We start from the raw sequence: 16954 nt of genomic DNA, 5'->3' as shown, positions 1-16954 counted from the left end.
TGCCTAAGACGGCACTACAGGGAGAGAGGACGGACAGCTGATCATCCTCGTAGTGGCAGATCACGTGTAACAACACCTGCACAGGATCGGTACATCCGAACATCACACCTGCGGGACAGGGGCAGGATGGCAACAACAACTGCCCTAGTTACACCAGGAATGCACAATCCCTCCATCAGTGCTCAGACTGTCCGCAATAGGCTGAGAGAGGCTGGAATGAAGGCTTGTAGGCCGGTTGTAAGGCTGGTCCTCATCAGACATCACCGGCAACAACATCCCCTATGGGCACAAACCCACCGTTGCTGGACCAGAAAAAAGTGCTCTTCACTGACGAGTCGCAGTTTTGTCTCACCAGGGGTGTTGGTCGGATTTACATTTATCGTCGAAGGAATGAGCGTTATACCAAGGCCTGTACTCTGGAGCGGGATTGATTTGGAGGTGGAGGGTCCGTCATGGTCTGGAGCGGTGTGTCACAGCATCATCGGACTGAGCTTGTTGTCATTGCAGGCAATCTCAACGCTGTGCATTACATCCTCCTCCCTCATGTGGTACCCTTCCTGCAGGCTCATCCCGACATGACCCTCCAGCATGACAATGCCACCAGCCATACTGCTCGTTCTGTGTGTGATTTCCTGCAAGACAGGAATGTCAGTGTTCTGCCATGGCCAGCGGAGAGCCCGGATCTCAATCTCATAAGGCACGTTTGGGACTTGTTCAATTGGAGGGTGAGGGCTAGGGTCATTCCCCCCAGAAATGTCCTGGAACTTGAAGGTGCCTTGGTGGATGAGTGGGGTAACATCTCACAGCAAGAATTGGCAAATCTGGTGAAGTTGAGATGCACTGCAGTACTTAATGCAGCTGGTGGCCACACCAGATACTGACTGTTACTTTTGGTTTTGACCCCCCCCCTCCCCCCTTTGTTCAGGGAAACAGATTACTCCATTTCTGTTAGTCACATGTCTGTGGAACAGTTTATGTCTCAGTTGTTGAATCTTGTTATGTTCATACAAATATTTACAAATGTTTAGTTTGCTGAAAATAAACGCAGTTGACAGTGAGAGGACGTTTCTTTTTTTGCTGAGTTTATGTACATATGCCCAAGGAAGCGAAGGTAACCTGCCTAAGTGATTACCACCGGTAGCACTCACGTCGGTAGCCATGAAGTGCTTTTAAAGTCTGGTCATGGCTCACATCAACACCATCATCCCGGAAACACTAGACCCACTCCAATTTTCATACTGCCCCAACAGATCCACAGATGACGCAATCTCAATCTCACTCCACACTGCCATTTCCCACCTGGACAAAAGGAACACCTATGTGAGAATGCTCTTCACTGACTACAGCTCAGCGTTCAACACCATAGTGCCCACAAAGCTCATCACGAAGCTAAGGACCAAGGGACTAAACACCTCCCTTTGCAACTGGATCCTGGACTTCCTGACAGGCCGACCCCAGGTGATAAGGGTAGGCAACAACACATCTGCATGCTGATCCTCAACACTGGGGCCCCTCAGGGGTGCATGCTTAGTCTCCCACTGTATTCCATCTTCACCCACGACTGCATGGCCAAACACGACTCCGACACCATCATTAAATTTGCTGACAACACAACACTGGTAGGCCTGATCACCGACAACGATGAGACAGCCTATAGGGAGGAGGTCAGAGACCTGACAGTGTGGTGCCAGGACAACAACCTCTCCCTCAATGGGAGCACGACAAAGGAGCTGATCGTGGACTACAGGAAAAGGCAGGGCGAACAGGCCCCCATTAACGGCGATGTGGCTGTAGTGGAGACCAAGTTCCTTGGTGTCCACATCATCAACGAACTATCATGGTCCACACATAACAAGACAGTCATGAAGAGGGCACGACAACACATTTTCCCATTAGGAGATTGAAAAGATTTGGCATGGGTCCCCAGATCCTCAAAATGTTCTACAGCTGCACCATCGAGAGCATCCTGACTGGTTGCATCACCGCCTGGTATGGCAACTGCTCAGCATCTGACCGTAAGGCGCTACAGAGGGTAGTGTGTACGGCCCAGTACATCACTGGGGCCTAGCTTCCTACCATCCAGGACCTATTTACTAGGTGGTGTCAGAGGAAGGCCCAAAAAATTGTCAAAGGCCCCAGTCACCCAAGTCATAGAGTGTTCTCTCTGCTCACACACGGCAAGCGGTACCGGAGTGCCAAGTCTAGGACCAAAAGGCTCCGTAACAGCTTCTACCCCCAAGACTGCTGAACAATTAAAAAAATGGCCACCCGGACTATTTAAATTGACTGTTTATTATCTATGCATAGTCATTTTACCTCTACCTACATGTCCAAAATAACTTGACTAACCTGTACCCCCGGACATTGACTTGTACCGGAACCCCCTGTATATAGACTCGTTATTGTATTTACTAGTTCATTTAGTAAATGTTTTCTTAACTCTTTCTTGAGCTGTATTGTTGGTTAAGGGCTTGTAAGTAAGCATTTCATTTCATTCAATTTGATTTGTTTTGATCCAGGTAGAGGTAAACGCAATCAGGATAGATAATAAACAGATGAGCATCAGCCTATGGGAAGACTGTGAAAGTGTGTATTTGTGTGAGTGTGTATGTGCATAGAGCCAGTGCAAGAGAGTCAGTGCAAGACTAGTCAAGGACCATATCACCTCCACCTCCACCCTACCCGACACCCTAGACCCACTCCAATTTGCTTACCGCCCAAATAGGTCCACAGACGATGCAATCTCAACCACACTGCACACTGCCCTCACCCATCTGGACAAGAGGAATACCTATGTGAGAATGCTGTTCATCGACTACAGCTCGGCATTCAACACCATAGTACCCTCCAAGCTCATCATCAAGCTCGAGACCCTGGGTCTCGACCCCGCCCTGTGCAACTGGGTACTGGACTTCCTGACGGGCCGCCCCCAGGTGGTGAGGGTATGCAACAACATCTCCACCCCGCTGATCCTCAACACTGGGGCCCCACAAGGGTGCGTTCTGAGCCCTCTCCTGTACTCCCTGTTCACCCACGACTGCGTGGCCACGCACGCCTCCAATTCAATCATCAAGTTTGCGGACGACACAACAGTGGTAGGCTTGATTACCAACAACGACGAGACGGCCTACAGGGAGGAGGTGAGGGCCCTCGGAGTGTGGTGTCAGGAAAATAACCTCACACTCAACGTCAACAAAACTAAGGAGATGATTGTGGACTTCAGGAAACAGCAGAGGGAACACCCCCCTATCCACATCGATGGAACAGTAGTGGAGAGGGTAGCAAGTTTTAAGTTCCTCGGCATACACATCACAGACAAACTGAATTGGTCCACTCACACATACAGCATCGTGAAGAAGGCGCAGCAGCGCCTCTTCAACCTCAGGAGGCTGAAGAAATTTGGTTTGTCACCAAAAGCACTCACAAACTTCTACAGATGCACAATCGAGAGCATCCTGGCGGGCTGTATCACCGCCTGGTACGGCAACTGCTCCGCCCACAACCGTAAGGCTCTCCAGAGGGTAGTGAGGTCTGCACAACGCATCACCGGGGGCAAACTACCTGCCCTCATGGACACCTACACCACCCAATGTTACAGGAAGGCCATAAAGATCATCAAGGACATCAACCACCCGAGCCACTGCCTGTTCACCCCGCTATCATCCAGAAGGCGAGGTCAGTACAGGTGCATCAAAGCTGGGACCGAGAGACTGAAAAACAGCTTCTATCTCAAGGCCATCAGACTGTTAAACAGCCACCACTAACATTGAGTGGCTGCTGCCAACACACTGACACTGACACTGACTCAACTCCAGCCACTTTAATAATGGGAATTGATTGGAAATGATGTAAATATATCACTAGCCACTTTAAACAATGCTACCTTATATAATGTTACTTACCCTACATTATTCATCTCATATGCATACGTATATACTGTACTCTATATCATCGACTGCATCCTTATGTAATACATGTATCACTAGCCACCTTAACTATGCCACTTTGTTTACATACTCACCTCATGTATATACTGTACTCGATACCATCTACTGTATCCTGCCTATGCTGCTCTGTACCATCACTCGTTCATATATCCTTATGTACATATTCTTTATCCCCTTACACTGTGTATAAGACAGTAGTTTTGGAATTGTTAGTTAGATTACTTGTTGGTTATTACTGCATGGTCGGAACTAGAAGCACAAGCATTTCGCTACACTCGCATTAACATCTGCTAACCGTGTGTATGTGACAAATAACATTTGATTTGATTTGATTTGAAATAAAAAGGTGGTCAATGCAAATTGTCAGGGTAGCCATTGGATTTTTGGGATCCTCATTGCCGGGTTCAACAGTTGAACTAAGCTCATAAGGCGTTATATTCTTAAAGAATCAATGGTTAGAAATGTATAAGTCCAAAAAAAGGATATTGCAAAGAAGGATTTAAGACGTAAACGTAACTACAACTCCCACTATGCACAGGGCCAACACTACGTTGCCTGGGTTCAGAGGTCAATCGTTACCAACAAAATATGGTCTTCGGCTGGCTGCTCGACTCTTGAAGGAAAGTAAACAAATATTTTTAGCGAAATAACGTCAGTAGACTGCTATTTCGTTAAATTACGACCAGACTGTCTGAAAATGCTCTGAAAATTAAAAGTGCAGGCGTTTGCACTGTTGTCGCTGGTTTTCGAAGACGCCAGTTAGCGCGCTAACGTTAGCAAGCTAGCCGTAACAGCAAGCCAACATCACTGGACTGGTAGCTATCAAGCTACACACCAAGGCTACAGCTATGTTTGTGCAAGAAGAGAAGATATTCGCTGGAAAAATATTAAAAATCCATATTTGTACAATGGAGGGTACGGAGTGGTTGGAAGAAGTTACAGAGGATACCACTATTGAAAAACTCAAAGAGAAGTGCTTGAAACATGTATGTTTATTTTCCTGCTTGCTCATTGGTGTTTGCCCGTGGTGAAATTGTAGCTGTTTGCAGGCCCAGTTGAAATTGTCAGTGGTTCCGTATTTATAGTAACTGGGTAGACACTGCTATTTATAATTTAGCAAGTTGGCTCGCAAGCTGTCTAGTCTCTAAACCTGCAAACTAGGCACAATGCTCCTAGTGTAATGCAGAAATAATTGGTACCTTTCGAAATGAGTCTGGCTATTGATGTAAGTCTAGCTAGCCTATACATGACCAATTACAAACTGCTTATGACACTGTAGCTAGTATTTTACCAGGGTAAAAGTACTGCTAATTGTTCCTGCCTGTGGGATAATGTTGGGGTTTGATTGTTTTTCAGTATGTACATGGAAGTCTTGAAGACCCCAAAACACTCACACACCACAAACTTGTCCATGCTGCCACAGAGAGGATCCTCATGGAAACAAAAACCGTTTCAGATGAAAATTTAAAAGATAAAGGTATGGAAGTCACAAAGTTGTCTCAATGTTTACATTTTCACCACAAACATTTAGTGAGTGTTATTTGTTTATTTGGCTCCCTATTAGCTTTTTCAGAAGCAGCAGCTACTGTTCCTGAGGTCCACACAAAACATGACAAGCAACAAAACACTGATACACTGATAGACAAGGACAGTCACACAAAATTCAACGACAACGATATACAATCAATACACAAAAAAAATTATGCTAGGAAGTTACAGAGATCCCTTCGGTTTTAGATGTTCTTCTACTGATAAAGAAGAGACCACCGCCACCCCCTCCGAAAATGGCGGATATATCTGCAGAGGAAAAGGTAAAACAGATTTATTTACTCTCGTTTAATTGTGTTGTTTTGTGGGTTATCTAACTCAGCGCTGACACTAAATAGGCACCCTTCATCAGACTGAAATGTTTAATAGATTGCTGATATGGATAGAACCATGGACAAGTAATATAACAAACTTCTTACATCTAACTATTTGTACTGTCTGGGATTATTGTCTGTGTGTGATTCCTCCCTGTCTGTCAGAAGAAGCAAGATAACAAGGCTCCAGATAAGGAAGCTATCCTGAAGGCCACCGCTGGCCTGTCCACCCGCCACACTGACCGCACTGTCACCCAGCACAACATCAGAGACGTATGTACAGTAGGATTGTACACTATTGTAAATAACCTGGCCTAATGCATGGTTCAAAGCACTGGAGGAGTGTTCCACTGACTATTGTACTGAAATTCAACTAGTCCTGAATTTCATGGGTCTGCACAATAATCAGAGGCAGGTTAAAATGAGTAAAGTTTGTCGTATTAAGCCTGTTCTAAATTTCTGGTGCTAAGATTTTATGTTTATGTAACCCTTTATTTAATTAGGAAATCCCATTGAGGTCAGAAGACCTCATTCCCACGGGAGACCTGGCAAGTTGATAATGCTCTCAATGTTATGCCATGAACCTCAGTCCAAAAAATTGAGTATTAATTATTGTTTATGTGTGCATGTGTGTACATTTTCCTTCAGTTTCAGACGGAACTTAGGAAAATCCTTGTGTCTCTCATTGAAGTGGCCCAGAAGCTTCTCGCATTGAATCCTGATGCTGTGGAGCTCTTCAAAAAGGCCAATGGTACAACATGCAGACGCTGTTACACTCCAAAAACATTTGCCTTAAAACTCATTTTTCAACCAATCCACAAATTTCTTGTGAACAAACTATAGTTTAGGAAAGTCGGTTAGGACATCTACTTTGTGCATGACACAATACATTTTTCCAACAATTGTTTACAGGCACATTATTTCACTTATAATTCACTATCACAATTCCAGTGGGTCAGAAGTTTACATACACTAAGTTGACTGTGCCTTTAAACAACTTGGAAAATTCCAGAAAATTATGTCATGGCTTTAGAAGCTTCTGATAGGCAAATTGACTTCATTTGAGTCAATTGGTGGTGTACCTGTGGATGTATTTCAAGGCCTACCTTCAAACCTACCTTCCGTGCCTCTTTGCTTGACATCATGGGAAAATCAAAAGAAATCAGCCAAGACCTCAGAAAAAAACTGTAGACCTCCACAAGTCTGGTTCATTCTTGGGAGCAATTTCCAAACGCCTGAAGGTTCTGCCTTCATCTGTAAAATAATAGTACCCCAGTATAAACACCATGGGAGCACGCAGCCGTCTTATTGCTCAGGAAGGAGATGCGTTCTGTCTCCTAGAGATGAGCGTACTTTGGTGCGAGAAGTGCAAATCAATCCCAGAACAACAGCAAATGACCTTGTGAAGATGCTGGAGGAAACAGGTACAAAAGTATCTATATCCACAGTAAAACCAGTCCAATATTGACATAACCTGAAAGGCCGCTCAGCAAGGCCACTGCTCAAAAACCGCCATAAAAAAGCCAGACTATGGTTTTCAACTGCACATGGGGACAAAGATTGTGCTTTTTGGAAAAATGTCCTCTGGTCTGATGAAACAAAAATAGAACCGTTTGACCAACCGTTATGTTTGGAGGAAAAAGGGGGAGGCTTGCAAGCTGAAGAACACCATCCCAACCGTGAAGCATGGGGGTGGCAGCATCATGGGCATTAAAATGGAGTTGGTCTGCACCTTGCTGCTATAACAGTCTCTGTGCTTCTGGCAAGGTTTCCCACTAGGTGTTGCAACATTGCTGCTGGGACTTGCTTCCATTCAGCCATTTGCGTTCGTGAGGTCAGGCACTGATGTTGGGCGATTATGCCTGACTCGCATTCAGCGTTCGAATTCATCCCAAAGGTGTTCGATGGAGTTAAGGTCAGGGCTCTGTGCAGGCCAGTCAAGTTCTTCCACACTGATCTCAACAAACCATTTCTGTATGGATCTCGTTTTGTGCACGAGGGCATTGTCATGCTTAAACAAGAAAGGGCCTTCCCCAAACTGTTGCCACAAAGTTGGAAGCACAGAATAGTCTAGAATGTCATTGTATGCTGTAGTGTTAAGATTTCCCTTCACTGGAACTAAGGGGCCTAGCCAAAAACCATGAAAAACAGCCCTAGACCATTATTCCTCCTCCACTAAACTTTACAGTTGGCACTATGAATCGAGGCAAGTAGTGTTCTCCTGGCATCCGCCAAACCCAGATTTCTCCGCTGAACTGCCAGATGGTGAAACGTGATTCCACTGCCCCAGAGTACAGTGGCGTACACCACTCCAGCCACTACCACGCATTGCGCGTGGTAATCTTAGGCTTGTGTGCGGCTGCTCGGCCATGGAATCACATTTCATTAAGCTTTCTATGAACAGTTATTGTGCTGGCGTTGCTTCCAGAGGCAGTTTGGAACTCTGTAGTGAGTGTTGCAACCGAGAACATGATTTTTACTCACTATGTGCTTCAGAAGTCTGCGGTCCTGTTCTGTGAGCTTGTGTGGCCTACCGCATCACGGCTGAGCCGTTGCTGCTCCTAGATGTTTCCACTTCACAATAACAGCGCTTACAGTTGACTGGGGCAGCTTTAGCAGGGCAGAAATTTGAGGAACTGACTTGTTGGAAAGGTGGCATCCTATGACGGTGCCATGTTGAAAGTCACTGAGCTCTTCATTAAAGCCATTCTACTGCCAATGTTTGTCAACGGAGATTGCATGGCTGTGTGCTCGACGTTATACACCTGTCAGCAACGGGTGTGGCTGAAATAGCCGAATCCACAAATTTTGAAGGGGTGTTCACATACTTTTGTATATAAAGAGTATATATTGTTATTTTTGAATGACACTAACTAAGGCTGAAACATTTGTCCATCTACCTACCCCTAAATTAAATAAATACTAAAAAGAAACCTTGAATCTCCTTTTTGAGTGCGGACCAGCTACACCATTTTGGAATACTGACCAAGGCTGTTCATGAGTGACAAGTGTATTATACTATTATTCCAGTTCACTAACAATGTGTGTCTGTGTGTGATTGTCAGCCATGCTGGATGAGGATGATGAGGACCGGGTGGATGAGACGGCCCTTCAGCAGCTGACTGAGATGGGTTTCCCTGAGAGCAGAGCCATCAAAGCTCTCAGACTCAATCAGTGAGTCACAATCAATTATACTTAGCGGCAGCAGGAGTCAGACTCTACATCAGAATCACTGACACAACGAGTGTAGTCTTATGTCCATGTTACTGGTCAGTGGTCATATCAGTGAAGTGTATACAGAATCGCCAGTTGTTTGAATCACAACAAGAGAGCCATATCTGAACTGAAGAGTGTGAAACTACAGAAACAACAGTTTTAACCATGCCCCTCCTTCACTGCCTCCATCCTGCAGCATGTCGGTGACCCAGGCCATGGAGTGGCTGATTGAGCACGTAGATGACCCCACGGTGGACACCCCCCTGCCTGGCCAGGACACCCCAGGAGCAGTAGGGGCCACAGCTCCCCCCCTGGTCCATTCTATCTCGGCCTCCGCCTTCCGTCCCAGCCTCCTCCGCACCCTCTCCCAGACCAGCACAGACGACGCTGTCACCGGAGCCAGGCAGGATGAGCTCACTGAGATCTTCAAGAGAATCCGAAGGAAAAGAGAGTTCAGGCCCGACTCACGGGTGAGTGTCACTTTGGGTCCCAATGTCCTGGCCTGGGATGTACCAAGCTAACACTGATACTTGTAGCTAGCTTACACAAAGTGTTTGTAATGTGATGCCGTTCAGTTATGGACTCGGTTGCTGAATGCTACCTGTGTTGTGATTATTGGACTTGTGGTGTGATAAGACTCTATTGATCATATTGTTACAAAAGCTTGTTAGAATGACAAATGTCTTGTGGAATGAAAGTATTGACTATATAAACTGTCAACTCACACAGATGAATGAGTAGACTCTTTGCTGTCTAACTCTGCAGGCAGTCATTGCTTTAATGGAGATGGGTTTCGATGAGAAGGAGGTGGTCGATGCTCTGAGAGTCAACAACAACCAACAGGACGCTGCGGTAAGTTTAAAGGGATACTACCCCATAGTCAGATTAACTTGTGGATACCATTTCTATGTCTGTCCAGTTTGAAGGAAGTTGGAGGGAGTTTCGAGAGCCAATGCTAACTACCGTTAGCGCAATGACTGGAAGTCTATAGGTATCTGCTAGCATGAAGTATATGACACTTAGGTCTTTCAGGAGCACTCTATCTTCTATCTATATGATGCGTTCGTCTTGTATTCAATGAGACATTCTAGATGCAGAATAAATAAATTTATACAAGAGAGGAAGGAATGATTTAACTGCTTTTCACGCCCTTTGGCCATGTTGTCATTGGGATAGAGACCTGATTCTCTATTGACCATCCTAGTTTCAGAGGAGTTGACTAACTGATCTAAACATCTTGTTGTCCCTCTGTGTGAGTAAGTGGTTGCTGATCGGTTAACGTGTTTGCAGAGTGAGTGGCTGCTGGTTGCTTATCGTGTTGTCATCCTGCAGTGTGAGTGGCTGCTGGGGGACAGGAAGCCGTCTCCAGAGGACCTGGATAAAGGCATCGACACCAACAGTCCTCTGTTCCAGGCCATCCTGGAGAACCCCGTGGTCCAGCTGGGCCTCACCAACCCCAAAACACTGCTGGGTAGGAGCGACAGCTGTTACACACAAACACAAGGGGCTTTTTAATGTGTTACCATTTGATTATGTTTTCTGTTGTGTGTACTGTAGGGTCACACAGCAGGTTAGCCTCTAAAACCCTTGTTGTCTTTATGCAGCGTTTGAGGACATGTTGGAGAACCCTCTGAACAGCACCCAGTGGATGAACGACCCTGAGACTGGGCCTGTTATGCTGCAGATCTCCAGAATCTTCCAGACACTCAACCGCACGTAGACACTGCACAAACGGTGTGTGTGCGTTTTGTGTGTAGGCGTGTGCATTTGTATGTAGGTGTGTGTGTGTGTGTGTGTCTGCACGGCTGTGACGAGTATTGTTTTTGCCTTGAAAAGTCAAAGCCGGAGAAGATGTGTAAATGTAAGAGTTCAGAAGATGGAGATGTGACAGATATATCTATTTATACCACAGAAAATAGAACAATGTTAACATGATTATAACAATTATAAGAATTGTTGTTTTTTACATTTTAATAAGAACAATTTATAGTTAAGACCTACATGATTTATTTAAAATTTATCCATGTACAAAAAAAAATGACCATCAGGCATCAAAACAATGTTTACACTTTAAAATCAGCTTTTGTATGTTTTGCAATATTTAAATATCAATTACAGTTTCATTTGTTTCCTTAAATTGCTACATTTCATCAAAGGCGAATGACTTCAGGGCAAGCAGTCAAGTCCGTATCATTTGGTTGAAGACAGGGCTGCCTGTGAACATGCACCCTAACTGTTGTGTGTCGAGGGAACCAGGATTCAGTACTAGCCAGGGGTGTGTTCAAAAGGTTGAAAGGTTCAGAATGTTGCAGAGTTTCCCGTGTGGCACCATCTGCAACATTCCCACAGGGTAACAGTATGGAAATGTATGCCCTCACTACTGTAAGTCCCTCTGGATAAGAGATTCTAATAAATGACTTAAATTTAGATAGAAATGTAACATATAGAACTGACATGGATTCTCTCTGACAAAGAAGAATGTATGTTCTAAATGATGTATTTTTATCTGAACGTTTTGTTACTCTTCATCTTTCTGAATGATTAAGCCCCAGGTGATGTTAGAGGGCAACGGTTGTGCTTATCACCGTCAGTAGAGTGTAGAGGTACAGGGGTGTATTAAGTAGGAAGCAAATGGATTAAAACGGGGAAGGGCCTATCTGAATTTGTCCAATAGAAATTATTGTTTTCATTGTAAGATATTTTACTACACTGGCACTAATGAATGCACCCCAGGTAGATGTGGGTGGTCAGACACTTCACCTTTCACTCTGTTCAACCTTGGGAACCTGCTGTGAGTCACTACTCAAAGACGTGGAAAAGTAAATGAGGACATTTTCTTTGTGCTTCTCCCAAATATTTATTTAACTGCTACTTTTTTGTTGCCTATTTTAGAAAAGTATTATAAGCTGTCTTTTTAGTGTCTGTGAAGTCAAGTCCGTGTAATAATGGTCTTTGGTCCTGCTTTATCTCGAGACCTATGTATACATTCTCAATGTGCTCTGATTCTGCGCCTGTTCTCAATACTCTTACCACAGCTCACTTCAGCAGGCAAAATATTACTCCTGGAACTCCTGAGAAATACATTTTCTGCCAATGGGTGGTATGGTTGGCCTGAGTGCCAGTCTGTTTGTGCTATCATGCCAACTCATTGTCTCTGATTGTGTCAAACCATATTTGGCTTGACAATGAGTAATGGAGCTGACAAGAGCAACAACAGATCTGGGACCAGAATACAGTATGATAGGTTTCAGGGGAAATTGAGGCTTGATCCACGAACATCACATAAATGATTCAAAGGTTATCGTTTGAGTGATGCGAAGGTGTATATCATTCCTTCCTGCAATGAAGCAAACTAGGTATCAATATGTAAGCCAATGCATTGAAGAATTTTACATGTGGTGGTATACTGAGCTAAGTAAAACTGCTAGTCTAGTGGTGGGCCGTTGTACTTTTGAGAGCAAAGTAGATGTGAGCTATTTAACCAAAACATGAACTTATTATTGACTGTGAGATGACTTGCCTTGTCACCAGACAGACCAGTTCAAACTATAATAATACAGTTTCTTGTTGTGCAATAGCTAGAATCTATAGATGGACTTGAGTTTTGTAGACCTGTTAGAATACATATTTGATTGTTAGGAATGTGTGAAATGCAATGGGTTAGTGGGGCTGTATGTTTATTCTATATCCTTTGACAGTCATTTATAATAACAGTAAGTGACTTCCCAGAAACACTAGTACTGCTTTTGTTACATATGATTCAATATGACTGATTTATGGGGCTCTAGTGTGCTTCCCAAATGCACCACGTTCCCTAAATAGTGCACTAGTATTGACCAGAGCCCTATGGGTCCTAGTTAAAAGTAGTGCACTATTGGGGATTACGGTGCCATTTGGGACAAATACTTTGTTTTCATTGTGAATTTAATCTAAAAGAAGAACATGAAGGATGCATGGTGTGTTTTGCCAAGCTTTGAGTGTTTTATTCAATATTTGAATTGTAGTGTTGATGTGACTTTGCTCAGGGAGGCTGTTTTTTTCTAGCTATGCCACCATGAGGCAAATCTCTACTCCTGTTGTGCAACAATTTGACTTAAGGCTTTAACTGATCCATGATAACCTGGCTTATTGAACAGAGCGTCACTAAGTATGGTTTGGTAAAATGCAATATTTGACAATTATTTAAATGTTTTTTAATGGAGAAGTATTTGCTTGAATTGTGTGTTTATTTATATTTTAGCCAAAATAGTTACTTGCTCTTATTAATATTACATTTTAGAGAATCTGAAATTTGCACTTCAAGTTATTGAATTACAATTTCTTTACAAAATAGATCTATACACATTTTCAGAAAATACGTTTTTCACTAGCAGGTCACGGATCTGTCGAGCAATGTAGCATTTTTGAATGTTCAAAGCATTTGTATAGATGGAGGGGGAGAAGACGACATTGTCTGCCTTTCTGTATACAGGTCTAGGATGCTGTGGCAAAGTTTTCTATCATGGCTAGTGTTATTTGTTATAACAACATGGCCCGTTTTTGTTTTTCCATAGTAATCCAATATCAAATCATGTATTTCCCAACTGCAGAGACTGAAAGGTAGAAGACTCTAAGTACAAACTTCAGCCATCAGGAGCTGAAAGGCTAGATTGGTCTTTGATCAGTGCTTAATAAGGGGTATTTTAGTGTGTGAGAGTCATCTTGGCAGTTGGATTGTTTTTACTGGGTTTCCATACTATACTGTCCGGTATTAACAACCTATGCAATATACTCTCTCATTCTGTTAAACCGACTAGCCTCGCTCGGGGCTACTGTCATTCAAATCACAATTACATTAAAAGCATTTCTGTTGCTGTTTTCTTTTGAATCCTGTGCTTTGTTTACCTGAAATGGGGGGAACTTCTAATCTCCCTTAGATAGTGTGGACCTGTTAACGAGAGAGCGAGAGAGTATCATAGGTGCTCAATGCATTTCATACCGACGAGACTGTGGTTTTTTTTATAGATGTGAAACAATCTATAGCCTGGATGCCATTCTGTTCTAGCATTAGCCAGCCCAGACTATGCTGCAGGTTATCTAATGTTGAAACATATTGACATTTTTACTATGGCACCACTAATAGCATTTATTAAGCAAAAATCGGACATCACTGGCCTGTGCTGCTTAATGTGTCTTCACTAAAGCAGTGTTCTCAGGTTGCATTTGTGTGCAGTACCGACACCTGACAGTTCTGTTGATTAGGGAATAAAACTGACACCTGACAGTTCTGTTGATTAGGGAATAACACTGACACCTGACAGTTCTGTTGATTAGGGAATAACACTGACACCTGACAGTTCTGTTGATTAGGGAACAACACACACCTGACAGTTCTGTTGATTAGGGAACAACACACACCTGACAGTTCTGTTGATTAGGGAACAACACACACCTGACAGTTCTGTTGATTAAGTAAAAGCACTCACTGTTCTGTTGTCTTTTTTTATTAGGTAACAGCATTGGCACCTGATCATTCTGTTGTCTGTTGATTGGATAACAGCACTGACACCTGACAAGTAGCACAGGTACTTGGTATATGGTATTTGTCTGGTCATTAATTTACTCCTCTCAGTTTGCCCAACTCTTGTCTTGCAGTTGGTCCCAATATGCTCCCTACCCCTACGCCCTTGGTACTAACCAGTACGTGGATCTAACCTTAGCATGTTTGCAGATACGTAAGGAGTAGGCAATATGGTGGAACTCCACCACTACTACACTGGTTATGCCTATCCAGACCGTTTCAGATCTGCAAGCATCAAAGGTTAGGGCAATCAGCAGTTGCTGCATCCATTTTTGGACTTAGAAGTTGATATGTACCCATTAATTCTTGAATAATATAATTCATACATGCCTCATGAGCTTAGATTAACTGTCATACCCCATCAGAACCAAAATATAAGCTTGTTTTACACCAGTATTTGTAAACAATGGACATTTAAACAAACACTATATACCCTCAAAATGTTGTTAAAACTCTAATTTTGATATCATGTATGATCAGTCCTTATAGTTCTCCAGCCCCATCCCTTCGATTTGATTTGATCCCTCAGCTTTTTACCTGAACCAGCGGTGAGGAGGCCACTTTTTATTGTGTCTACTGCTGATTGCAGCTTTAAGGCTAAGTTCAATGAATGTGGCCTTAAGATGCTTTTGGGAAACCGGGACCTGATCTAGTTTCTCACTCCGGGTCATATTCATGTGAATTTGTTCACTTCTCACCTGTGGAAAATGTGAAAAGCTTTGTAACATCACTTCTCAAATGTAGTACCAATTAAACGCTTTTGAATTTAACTGATGCGAGAGAGGTCAAATTTTGTGTTTCATTGTCTTCTGAAATACAACAGCATCTTTACAGTTCCTTTCCATCCTGTCAAGGAAGATGGCTACCTGAGTCAATTTTGGATAGATGCTACTGTTCCATAAGGTGGTGTGACCTTGTTTGTTGGACTGGGTGGCTTGAGGCCTGAACAGCCTAGCAGTTAGTGTCTGAGTGAATCAGAGACGACTTACTTTACAATCCTGCCCACCAGTTCACGTGTGACTCACTCTCAGAAAGCACCACTAGAAGACACTATTGGTCAATGGTTCAGCATTATACAACACAGGGCTCATGTTGACAAAGAAAAAGTTAGAACAACATATTTTCCCCACCACGTTTCATGAATTTTGATTTGAAGGTACCAGCAAGACCAATGCAGTGTGTTTATTGTCTCTGTGTTGCTGGAGAGACGGTGCTGCTGAGGGTTGAGCTACAAAGCAAAGGAGGCTGTGCTGTGTTGCTGGAGAGACGGTGTTGATGAGGTTTCAGCAACATCACTAAGGAGGGTGTGCTGTGTTGCTGGAGAGACGGTGTTGATTAGGTTTCAGCAACATCACTAAGGAGGGTGTGCTGTGCTGCTGTGGAGCCACCCCTCCCGTCCCTACCACTGTCCCTTCTGTCCCTCCCATCCCTCCTGTCCTGGCCACCACCCCTCCTGCCCTGTCACTGTCCCTTCTCTCCCTCCTATCCCTTTTTTTTATTTATTTATTTTTTTACCCCTTTTTCTCCCCAATTTCGTGGTATCCAATTGTTGTGGTAGCTACTATCTTGTCTCATCGCTACAACTACGGGCTCGGGAGAGACGAAGGTTGAAAGTCATGCGTCCTCCGATACACAACCCAACCTAGCCGCACTTCTTCTTAACACAGCGCGCATCCAACCCGGAAGCCAGCCGCACCAATGTGCCGGAGGAAACACTGTGCACCTGGCAACCTTGGTTAGCGCGCACTGCGCCCGGCCCGACACATGAGTCGCTGGTGCGCGATGAGACAAAGACATCCCTACCGACCAAGCTGTACTGCAGCGCCAGCTGTGCCATCAGAGACTCTGGGTTCGCGCCCAGGCTCTGTCGCACAACTGCGCCACCCGGGAGGTCAGGGTCATGTTTTCAAACTGTTTGCCAAACACTTTACTATCATCAGCCAATCAGAATTGCTGCAGTGATGATAATGTAACTACTGTAGCTGCATTTCTCCAGTGCCATGACCAGCTAATCTGTTTTTATCAGTCTGGTTTCTATTTTTCCTAAAAAGTTCTCTAATCTGATTATTGTTGCTGGTGTCATGGTGATTGAACATGTGGTATCCAACCCCACCTTTCTGAACCAGCCTCTGCACATTGTTATCCTCCATAAACTGATCGACAGAGTTCGAAGAACTTTTCAGACAGATTTTCACTTTCAAGTTTGAACAATGAAAAGATTTAAGAGCTTGTTTATTGGGTCTATCCTGTTTGCGTGAACAGAAGGCTCTGGGCCTAACTACATTTAAACCAGTTGCAAAAAGTTTAGAGATGTGGAGATTGTGAAATTAAGTAAATATGTGTTTTTAATACTTTTATTTGTGGCAAAC

The 16954-nt window shown here is 43.8% G+C and overlaps 1 protein-coding gene and 1 long non-coding RNA gene across 7 annotated transcripts; one reads left to right on the top strand and one right to left on the bottom strand.

Annotated features, from left to right (window-relative positions):
• Window positions 1–4476: 4476 nt before the first annotated feature.
• LOC110536363 (ubiquitin-associated domain-containing protein 1) lies at window positions 4477–13884 on the top strand. Of its 6 annotated transcripts, XM_021622111.2 has the most exons (12): window positions 4478–4933; window positions 5304–5424; window positions 5685–5758; window positions 5975–6082; window positions 6313–6357; window positions 6458–6560; window positions 8875–8983; window positions 9222–9495; window positions 9791–9877; window positions 10358–10496; window positions 10630–10759; window positions 11182–13884. In XM_021622111.2, exons 1-11 carry the CDS (start codon window positions 4796–4798, stop codon window positions 10743–10745), a joined length of 1314 nt encoding a protein of 437 aa, XP_021477786.1. In that variant the 5' UTR covers window positions 4478–4795; the 3' UTR covers window positions 10746–10759; window positions 11182–13884. The 6 variants fall into 6 exon arrangements, with proteins under 6 accessions (XP_021477787.1, XP_021477786.1, XP_021477785.1 ...); XM_021622112.2 differs by having other exon boundaries at window positions 4477–4933; window positions 5978–6082; window positions 10630–13884; XM_021622110.2 differs by having other exon boundaries at window positions 10630–13884.
• Window positions 13771–15370, bottom strand: LOC110536364. Its single transcript, XR_002475419.2, has 2 exons — window positions 14319–15370; window positions 13771–14282 (listed from the first exon to the last, which is right to left on the bottom strand). It is a non-coding gene; the product is annotated as an uncharacterized LOC110536364 (long non-coding RNA).
• Between the last annotated feature and the right edge of the window lie 1584 nt (window positions 15371–16954).

The sequence above is a fragment of the Oncorhynchus mykiss genome, chromosome 11, assembly GCF_013265735.2.
Source record: "Oncorhynchus mykiss isolate Arlee chromosome 11, USDA_OmykA_1.1, whole genome shotgun sequence".
Lineage (NCBI taxonomy): Eukaryota > Metazoa > Chordata > Actinopteri > Salmoniformes > Salmonidae > Oncorhynchus > Oncorhynchus mykiss.
The sequence above is the reverse complement of the archived record's forward strand: the minus strand, read 5'-3'. Positions and strand labels throughout refer to the sequence as shown.